The sequence below is a fragment of the Miniopterus natalensis genome, chromosome 11 (genome assembly GCF_054644295.1).
Source record: "Miniopterus natalensis isolate mMinNat1 chromosome 11, mMinNat1.hap1, whole genome shotgun sequence".
Lineage (NCBI taxonomy): Eukaryota > Metazoa > Chordata > Mammalia > Chiroptera > Miniopteridae > Miniopterus > Miniopterus natalensis.
In genome coordinates this window covers 41539355-41550053 of record NC_142091.1, presented here as the reverse complement: position 1 = coordinate 41550053, position 10699 = coordinate 41539355, and the positions used below count along the sequence as shown (strand labels likewise).

At 37.9% G+C, this 10699-nt stretch overlaps 1 protein-coding gene across 1 annotated transcript; it reads left to right on the top strand.

Annotated features, from left to right (window-relative positions):
- Nucleotides 1-292: 292 nt before the first annotated feature.
- Nucleotides 293-1231, top strand: LOC107538672 (olfactory receptor 51B5). Its single transcript, XM_016214994.2, has one exon. The coding sequence runs from the start codon at nt 293-295 to the stop codon at nt 1229-1231; it is 939 nt and encodes a 312-aa protein (XP_016070480.2).
- Nucleotides 1232-10699: the final 9468 nt, after the last annotated feature.

Genomic DNA, 10699 nt, shown 5'->3' with positions numbered 1-10699 from the left:
TGCAGGGTGCATCAAAAATTTCCTGTGGAGCTTGTTAAAATGCAGATAACCTTAAGAAACTCCAAGAATTTGAGTAGGTGGAGGCTGGTCCCTGGAATATGTAGTTTAGACTACAAAAGATACAGATTTTCCTAAGGGTATGTTTTGAGAAACAATGGCTTATATTGATGTTATTATTACCTTTAAGTAAGACTTCTGGGACAATATATTTGGAGTGCTACATTGAACATGAAGCTACATGTCTGTGGTAATAACTGAGAAAACAAGAACATTTCTTCTGGATGAACCCAACATGTGGCCCAACAGCAACTCCAGCTCCTTCCTGTTGACTGGTTTTCCAGGCTTGGAGGCAGCTCACCACTGGATTTCCATACCTTTCTTTTTCGTCTACATCTCTGTCCTTTTTGGCAATGGCACCCTCCTCCTTCTCATTAAGGAAGATGACAATCTTCATGAGCCCATGTACTATTTCCTAGCCATGCTGGCAGCCACAGACCTAGGGCTGACCTTAACCACAATGCCCACAGTGCTGGGAGTCCTCTGGCTGGACCACAGGGATATTGGAAATGTAGCCTGTTTTACTCAAGCCTACTTTATACATTCACTGTCTTTTGTAGAGTCTGGTGTTTTGCTCGCAATGGCCTATGATCGTTTTATTGCCATTTGCAACCCCCTTAGATATACCTCTATACTCACTAATACTCGAGTGGTGAAAATTGGGCTGGTAGTTCTGACGAGGGGATTTGTATCTGTTGTTCCCCCAATTTCACCTCTCTATTTTTTTCCATATTGCCATTCCCATGTCCTTTCACATGCTTTCTGCCTTCATCAGGATGTCATCAAACTGGCCTGTGCTGATACCACCTTCAATCGGCTGTATCCAGTTGTGCTTGTAGCCCTTATATTTGTGCTGGATTCTCTGACTATCCTCATCTCCTATATGTTGATACTCAAGAGTGTCCTGAGCATTGCCTCCAGAGAGGAGCAGGCCAAGGCCCTCAACACCTGTGTCTCCCACATCTGCTGTGTCCTGGTTTTCTACATCACAGTGATTGGATTGTCTCTAATTCATCGGTTTGGGGAGGGGGTTCCACATACTGTCCATCTCATTATGAGCTATGTCTATTTTCTGTTTCCTCCATTAATGAATCCTATCATCTATAGTGTCAAGACCAAGCAGATCCAGAGTGGCATTCTTCACCTTTTTACTACCCATAGAGTTAGAGCTTGATCTCTGACAGTTATAGCCCCTCACACAAAACATGAGAATTTTGGTTTGTGGCAGGGGAGCAAAACAGGTTCATCTCAACCACTCATGATATTTCTTGGTAAAGTCATTGTCAAAGTAGAGTTACAAATTGTTCTAAGGTAGCTCGTTAAGCCCAGGCATTTGACCTAATGTAGTTTGTGTAAAAAAAAAAAAAAAGATTCTGTATACTAAATATTTTTGTCTATTTGCCACTCAATTCTTGTAATAATAATACTTCAGGTGTTTATAGGTGTATCTATAATGTAACTAACATGTATTTTTTTGGAGTTAGAAAGGTGGCAGATAGGAATAGAATTATAAAGATATAAAATTATGGTTTTGGTGAAATGGAGTAAAGTTTTGTATATTTATACCCAATCCAATCTCTCCCACAAATTCCCCCACCAATATCTATATAAACTGTGGAGACATATTTTCAACCCAATTGGAATTGCCTCACAAAGATTATGGTCCCTGGTCCCAAGGAAGAAGGCCATAGACATACACTGACCATCTTGCTACCGGGGTCCAGCCCCAGTGGGTCCAGGGGTCCCCAAAGGTGTGGATGGTGTCAGCAAAGAAGGAAGGACACGGAGACAGCGCTCAGAGCATCAGGAGAGTCTGCAGCCTCTTTATTGCCTTGTTACAACTGTATTTATACTATTTGATTTTGTTGCTGGTTAAACAATATAACATCATGCTATGTTCCGGTTTCTGTTTTGGCCTTTCACAGTTAATGAATATACCTTCTTATCTGATCTTTGCTAAAGAATTTACATCTGTTTAGGTATGTTAATTTTTGTCTTACCTACTATTTTATTTATATTCTGAAGTTACTATTTTATTGCTCTACCACATAGCTAAGAGGAGAATAACTAAGCCAGCTTTTCTTATGTGAAGGTTAAGCGAGTCCTAAGTAAAGGTTCTGTAGCTTGCGCGTGACTGTTTTCAGCCATGGTGACTGACCGCCTGCCTGGCACCTGCCTTGGTCTCTCCACTTACATTCCCCGCAGCAGTCCGTCCTCACTGTAATATCCTGTGTATGATAAGGGTTCAGGTGTAGATTGAAATAATCTCTTTCCTAGACTGCTCTTTCCTTGTGGGGATTCCCAGCGTTTTCCATTAATATAAACATCCCCCAGTAATATATTCCTTGTGGGAACTCCCTGGTGGGCTCCCTGTGGAATCCCCTGCGACGCCGAGTCAACAGGGGCCCGGACCCAGGCCTCTCCCCCGATGGGGAACTTCCTGCGGTAATGGGCCTAACAAGTCCTAAGCTTTCTGCTGACAGTCTGAGTTTCTCATAAGCAGCACAAGATTTTCCCGTACTCCTTGGGGCTTTTACTGAATCATTGTCTTTTCCAGTCCCATCCGACTCCCCTGCTAGGGAAAAGTTTCCAGCTAGGGCAATGCCCTTTTCTGGTGCAGTGACTCGGGTAAGGACAAAGAGCGTTAGAAAGGGGAACAAGCATGGGAAGAGGGACCTGACATACGCCAAGTCCCATGGAGACTGGCTGTGCAGATGTCTCCTCCTTGAAGGACCGTGTCAAGCATCAAGGATGGAAAAGCTTCCAGCATCTTGCCTTCTGAAGTTCAACTCCAGATTAGAGTATGTGTGTCCTTGTTTATTTCCTTCCCTCTCTACTCTGCTTTTCTTCATTCCCAGTGTCCTAAGATCAGTCATTAATAAAGTGCATGTATCTAAATTCATGTCTCAGCCTTTGCTTATAGGGACTTCAACATAAGAAACCTGCAACTCTCATTTCTCTTATATTTTATCAATAAATTTAATTGTGAAAAGACTAAGGTTATAAAAAGAGAGTAACTATTATTTTACTCATTTTCTACCCTTTTATCCTCTATGACATCTGAGTAATGTAATCTGAATGCTACATATTGAATATGAGTATGAGTGTGATGGTAAATTATATCCAGTTTTCAATTGTCTATGAAATCAAACATGAGTCCCTCAACTTCTACTCTATCCACAACTTATTTTATTCATAATAATATCATGAGGTAGGCATTATTACCACTAATTTATACATGGGAAATCTGAAGGTAAAAAATTTAAATAGCTCATCCAAGAACATAAAGCTTATAACCAGCGTAACTGTGATTACACTCATGTCTTCTCATCCTAAGGCCGGTATAAATTGTACTCCACTGAAATAGTCTATCTTTAGTGGACTGCATTTTCTACTCTGTACTCCACTATGTTTATAGAAGCAGCACCTACCCACTTCTTTTGAGAACCTCTCTTTCTTCTACTTCAAATTTGTTGTTCCTTATAGCAGCTGATATTTTCCATTATCTCTCCAAACCCTACTCTTTGCCAAGTAAAGCCAACCAGTCAGAATCTTTTTCAGTATTTTTTCAAAATAAAATCATGAAAAACAGTTATGCTTTCATTGTGGTAGAAGTAGTAAGGTGAAATCCTTGGAATTGTTCATAGTTGTATTTTCCATCAGATGAGTGATCTCAGGCTATACTAAGCATTTAGACTAAATTATACATAAGGAAATGAAAAATCCCCAAGAACCATCAAGTCCTTGGTTCCATGTTTTCCTGAGGCTCAATGGCAAAGAAGGTAATTTCACTTTCTGATTCCACAGCCCAATAAAATCCTCCCTTGTTTATTTTTTGTTTTGTTCAAAATACTTTATTTTTTGTCACTTATAGCCGAAGTACTACTAATAATTATATCATCTTAGTTACAGATATGTGAATCTCTTCTAACTAATATTTAAAACTGTAAAGTAGTATTAGATAGGGAGCTATTTTCCCAAAATACAGAAATATGGCAGAAAAACAAGTTTGGCTGACCATTTGGTCAATGATTTATGAAATGGTTGTCCTTATTTAAGAGATCCATTTCTCATTTGAGAATAATTGAGGAAACACATTCATTGAGAAGAAGCTATAGGGTGAAAGTAAAAACAGAACAATTGGGGAGAGATTAAAGGAGAACCTCTATTTACCTATACAGAAGAACTAGAGATAGCTGAAATCCACCTAGACATTGATTTCTCTTCAAATTAAGCACATGATTTTCTTGTTTGTATGTTACTATCATCACAAGATTTAGTTTTCTGTAGATCTCACATAGGTCTTTCTTTGATAAAATGCTAGGTGCTATTAGCAATCTATTTGCAACAGTGTCTCCCAAGAAACATTACAAATAGATTTTGTATGTGTAATCAGGGTAGATTTCAGAGCAGTGCACTGGACCAACATACCAACATGTCAGTGAATCTCCTTCATGCAGGACAATCCATGAAGTCTGTAATTTTGCTTAAAATCACTGAAGACAAAAAAAAACAAACAAGTACTTGCATGGAGAAATGATGAATAAATTCACCGGTGGCTTACTGAGATGACTAAACAGCATGCAGTTACAGGAGATCTATTGCATATAAGAATTTATACTAGGAAAAAATTTAGCAAGTATCAGTCTATGTCTGCCAAAGAATATTGTAATTATATAGCATGGACTTAAAAAGATAATTTCCATAAGGATACTAAGTTTGAGTTAGGAAATGAAAGCCTGAGTGTGCATTCCTGTGAATAAAAAAAACCAAAAACATCTTAGAGAACATCAGAGAGTGAGAAATATTAGAGATACACTGAAAAGCCATAATATGATTAAACAAGTCAGCAGGTTATTTCTCCTCTAAACACAAAATGAATTCATGCTGGGTGAAAGGCAGATGAGTGTCACTCAGTTAATTAACAAAGAATTGCTGGGTTCCTTCTCAGGAGTACAGACTTTATAGAGTAAATTAAAAGTGATGTATTTAATGATACTTATTAAACATTAGGAGTATTAAATTAGATACTCAGAGTAATTAAAAATGTTTAAAGGGCCCAGGGGTCTCTCTATGCAATCATAAAATGTAAGCCAATTTTTATTTTGTAGCCTAAATCCTCAGAGAATATCAATGTTAGTAATAAGCTCATACATAAAATTTATTTTTATAAATATTTATGAGTTTATGTCCTCAGACACTAGTGCTTGTCACCAAGCTGACAGGTAGCAGTGGCAGTGGATAGTGAAGAAACACCATAAAAATGGATAAGGTGAGATGAACCCTCCAGCGGAAAAAATTCAACAATGGCATCTGCACAGAGTAGTGTGAAATGCTGAAGACTAATGAAATCAAACTCCATAGAAAAAGGAAGTTGTTAAACGTGAACACATTTGCTTGCTTGACAAATTGGGAAATCTCTAGGGTAAAGGATTCCCTGACTCATTAGTGAAGGTATTTAGATGCCTGACTGTTACCCTCGTCTATGTCATGTATAATATGAAACAGAAATGGGACCTTAGCTCTGTGGCACCAGAGCCAGGTTCAGAGCCAAAGAATGGTAAGGCCTGGGGAAAATATTTTAACTAAAAAAGTAAGATATTTTTAATAACGTGACTACCCAAATATCTTTAAAACATATAGCCTCATTACGGTTGAGTTCTGTGGCCCAAAAGGACATAGACATTAACTGATGACTCTTGTCAGGAAACACTACATCACAGGCTTTCATTACATGAGATGGGAAGCCCTCCCATTTCTGAGAGGTTATGCTGCAGCGATTCTATATTTTACAGACAGTACAGCAGGAAATATGAAGGAAATGAATACGGTTTGGGGAAATACATGCATAACACAGCCTCTAATAAATAGCTGCTTAATGAAAAGATAGACACTGTTGGTGCTTTGCTCACTTCCTCCCAGGACCCCAAGCCCAGCAGCTTGGGAATTGGCTGATAGATGCTAGAGGCTGTTCCTCTGCTCCAGAGACTTGTCCTCTGCCTCACTAGGAAGTCATTCTAACCTTGGGGCATGTTGCTGCAAATGGCTTTCCATTTGTTCTAGAGAAAGTGGCGTTGCCAGGAGTGCTGTTATACATAAGGAGTAGGAGAGTTATGTAAATTAGAGGGTAAATCTATCTCCTGAAATGTGAGAGGACAACTTGGAAATTATGTGGATTACCTTGGGTGCTCACTACTTTCATCTCATTTGGAGATCAAAATATGGCTCTCCCAAATTGTGATCTTTAAATTTGTACTTAAGTATAAAAAGTTTTCAGGCACAAGGACATTCAGACTCAAGTCATTTCCAGAGACCGCCTCTTAATCATGATTTTACAAATTCAACTGAGTTTCACAAAGACTTATGAACAGAGGAGAGTTCAGGAGGAATTTAATTGAATCTGAAATGTCAAAAGCCAAAATGTGACCTGCATGATTGAATACATTGCATATGCCCTCATTTTAAAATCTCACAGTCGAGCTAGGCTCTAGGATACATTTACAAGACAAAGCTCAGACAAGACAACAGAGTCCCTCAGATCTGTGTCTTTGACAGAATATGAATATACCCCTTCTACTCAATTACAGATTATTACAGAAACTCAAGGATGGTAAGAACACCTTCATCAATGTCCATGACATCACCTTAATACTTAAAATGAAATATTTTTCACTTGGCTTGAAATGTTCTATCAGCAAGAACTATGACCTCTGGGTAAGACTGAGTAAGAGACAGATAAAAAGCTCACTGCTTGAATTTATTAGCAATTGAATTCATTTGTGAGAAAATATCACTTTAGGAATGCATATGTCTGGTACTGTGAGTGATCTTATTTAAAACCAAGCAAAGGTAGGTGTCAGGAAATGATCAAGCTTCATCTAAGTTTAGTGAGTTTACTTGCTCCAGGATTTAGGAATAGAAAAATCAAATGTAGTTTTGATAGTATCTTCTCTTTTGAGGTGGGGATCTGAAGGGACAAAGATGATTTGACAGCACAATTTCTATCTCGTAGGTGAAGCTACAATTTTGTTTTCTGTCTGCAACAAAAATGAGGGGATATGGGACACAGCTCTGGGGGCTCATCTCCTTCCCCCAAAGAGGCCAGGAAAAGATATCCTAGAAGCCTTAATTATCTATAGCTACAGGGACCCTGGGGAACCATTTTTGTATACAGATAATTTCACCAATTAAAAAATGCTAGCAGTCTTCAAAAATAACTTTCCCACCAGGTTCTACAGCATCACTTCTCCCCTTAGTTCCTGGTATCCCAGGTAAGGCTCTGGTTACTGTGGGAGAATGGAATGGAGATAATAGTAAGAAAAATAAAGATAAGTGCTCTTCTTGGACTACTCTTCCTTTGTGTAGGTGTTGCAAGAAGGTAAATAGAAAACTGAGGAAAGCTATTATTTGTCTCTATGGATTTTGTCCAGTTTAATGGATTGTTAGCCAAGAGCTACCAAGAATATTTTTTCTACAAGAGAAATATTTTTTGGAAGAGGCAAGGAGGGGAAGAAAGATTGATGATGAAAGTGAGTATGCAGAGCTGGTTGTCATGAAACACGCAGGACTCTACATTACATCTTCTCTTCCTCCAGGTTCTGTTCTCTATGTTCAGTACTCTTTCTCTCATATCTTTCTACACGGTATTTCTGCTATTTCTTTCCTCTTCTATGTGCCTTTTGCTTTCAGTGATTTGACTAATTCTCAGTTATAGGACAAAACTATGTGTGTGTGTTCTTACCCCAATGCCTATTAAGAATTGCTGTTCCATTAAGGCTTAGAAATAATCATTGTATAAGAACTTCCGTGGGTAAGACAAAGTCAGGGCTGATCAATCAATCATATCCACAACTGGGGAAAAATTAAAGTCTGGAGGGCTTGATGGTAGCACATATATAGGTATTTGGTGAGTCATTGGTGACTCTTATCTGGACATTTGTGAGAAGACTATGGATCAGACAGCTTACACACTAGCCGGTTGTGGTATCAGTATTATTTGAAAGTCAATGCCATTACATAAATCATTTTAACAATTAGCATACAAGACAAGCAGTACATCACCATGTTAATAATAAAAGAATTAAAATTTTATAAATAATCTCATCATCAGTAGGACAAAATATGTCGTTTCTTCCAGGAGAATTGATGTTTAATATAGCAGTTAGTAAGATAAGCAATGCTAGTATTGAGTTGGGAGTACACAATGTTTTAAATATGTTTTTATTGATTTTTTAGAGAGAGAGGGGAAGAAAGAAGGAGAGAAAAAGAGAGAAACATCGATCGGTTGCCTCCTGTACATGGCTAATCAGGGATCAAACCCACAAAGTAGGTATGTGCCCTGGCCAGGTATCAAACTGGTAACCTTTAGGTGCACCAGATGACAGTCAACCAACTGAGCCACACAGGCCAGGGCAGTACATCTATGTTTTAATTAGAGTGAGTTAATTAGAGACACAGGTCTGAGAGAGACTGATAGTAGAAATGTGAAAGACAAAACATTTTGTGTTAAGTTTTGTGCTGAAGTCTGAGTGATACAGAAAAGACATGGAACTTGGAGAGGGCAAAGTGAAGAATAGATTGTAATAAACTCAAGAGTGTAATGGACATAAAAAAGGAAGAAGTAGTCATAGGATGGAGATGACATCCATCTGAAACTTAGGTGCATTATCAAAAGAGACAGAAATCATCATAGGTACCCAGCCAGGGACACCCAAAATTAGCCAATCCATGGATATGAATGAGAAAAAAATGTATAATGTCGTAAAGGGCTTTTACATGTGGCAATAGCTAATTGACACAATAATTAACTTACATAAACTTTCTAAATATTAGTTTTTTATTAGTAGTTAAGATATGAATGATAGTAACCCCTAATGCCTCAGTTCCCTACTGCTGTGGAATGAATTGCCACAAAGTGTGCTGCTTAAATCAACACTCGTTCATAATAGCACAGTTCTGTAAGTCAGAAGTTCAGTAGGTTTGACTGGGTTCTTTGCTGAGGGAATCTTGAGGTCAAAATCAAAGTGATGGTTGTGCTGGGCTCTTATATGAAGGATTTAGAGAAGAACCCATTCCATAACTCACTCATATTGTTGGAAGAATTCAGTTTCTTGGGGCAATAATCTCAGTTTCCTGTCTTTTCTAGAATGCCATAGAATTGGAGTCATATAATATGGAGTCTTTTCACATTGGCTTCTTTCACTTAGTAAGATGCACATAAGCTTACTATATGCTTTTTCATGACTTGATAATTTATTTCCTTTTAGTGCTGAATAATATTCCATTGTTTGCATGTACCACAGTTTAATTATCCACTCCTTTAATGAAGGACATCTTATTTGATTCCAACTTCTGACAATTATGTGTAGACATAAATTTTCAACTCCTTTGGGTAAATACCAAGAACTGCAATTGTCATTTTTTATGTAAGAGTAGGTTTAGTTTTGAATTTAGCTGCCAAACTATCTTCCAAATGACAGTATCATTCTGTATTCTCACCAGCAATGGATAAGAGTTCCTGTTACTCCACATCCTCGCCAGTATTTGCCGTTGCCAATATACAGGATTTTGGCCATTCTAACAAGAGTGTAAATATCTGCTTTTTTTTTATCACTATATGCCCTGCATTTAGCACAAAACTATGAGATTTAAAGAAGCAAGAATATCAGGTGACTAAGTAATAGAGCCAAATCTGATTGCCTTTAATTAAAATTTAGGAATTGAAAAAGAGTCACTTTCAAGTTTCCATATTCTGTATTCTGGAGCCAAATGCAATACTTCCTTGAAGCAGAAAGTTGTAAACTCCATAAACTTTAGTAATATAAAAATCACATAAAGTCAGATGACATCTGAAGAGACTTCAGGCACCCTTCTTTGAGGCTCCCTGAGTGGGCCGATCCTGTGAGTTTGCATAATAATTTAACCACATAGAGTACTATAATGTGAGATTCAATTCAAGTAAAGGTGTCATAACCCAGAGAAAGCTTGGTTTTTGTTTCTCACAAGATCATGAGGTTTAATGTTCATTTTTGTAGTTATCATCAATTCTTATTCATCAAATCAATGAACACATATTATGAATGGTGAATCCAAAAGGAAAGTACCAAATTCCTTCCTATAATGTAAAACATGTTTATAATAGAGATGAGAATAAACTAGAAGACAGGACAAAACTGAAAATGGACAAAGGACATTGGATTTCAGTTGCGATCAGGTCAGACACTCCAGTAAGCATTAGCTGAGGATTTCCAACCCAGATAATAAAGGATTAGAAAATATTGGAATTAGAGATCTGGGATGAAAAATTTATGGAGGGATACAAGGTGAGCACAATTCTATATAAAGACTGATTTCTTATTTTTTAAATGATATGCCCAGCCAGGTGTGGCTCAGCAGTTGAGTGTTGACCTAGGATTCAGGTGATCGAGGTTCAACTCCCTGTCAGGGCACATACCTGGGTTGCGGGCTCGGTCCCCAGTCAGGGGCATGCATGAGGTGGCCGATCAATGACTCATCATTGATGTTTCCATCTCTCTCTCTCCCTCTCCTCTCTGAAATCAATAAAGATATATAAAAAAAGAATTGTTTAAATGATATGACAAAAATAATTTTATAGTCTAGAGGTGTACTACCCAATACTGTA

What these genes read in the sequence shown, in the direction of transcription:
- LOC107538672 (XM_016214994.2), top strand. Translation starts at nt 293, where the DNA reads ATGTGGCCCAACAGCAACTCCAGCTCCTTCCTGTTGACTGGTTTTCCA.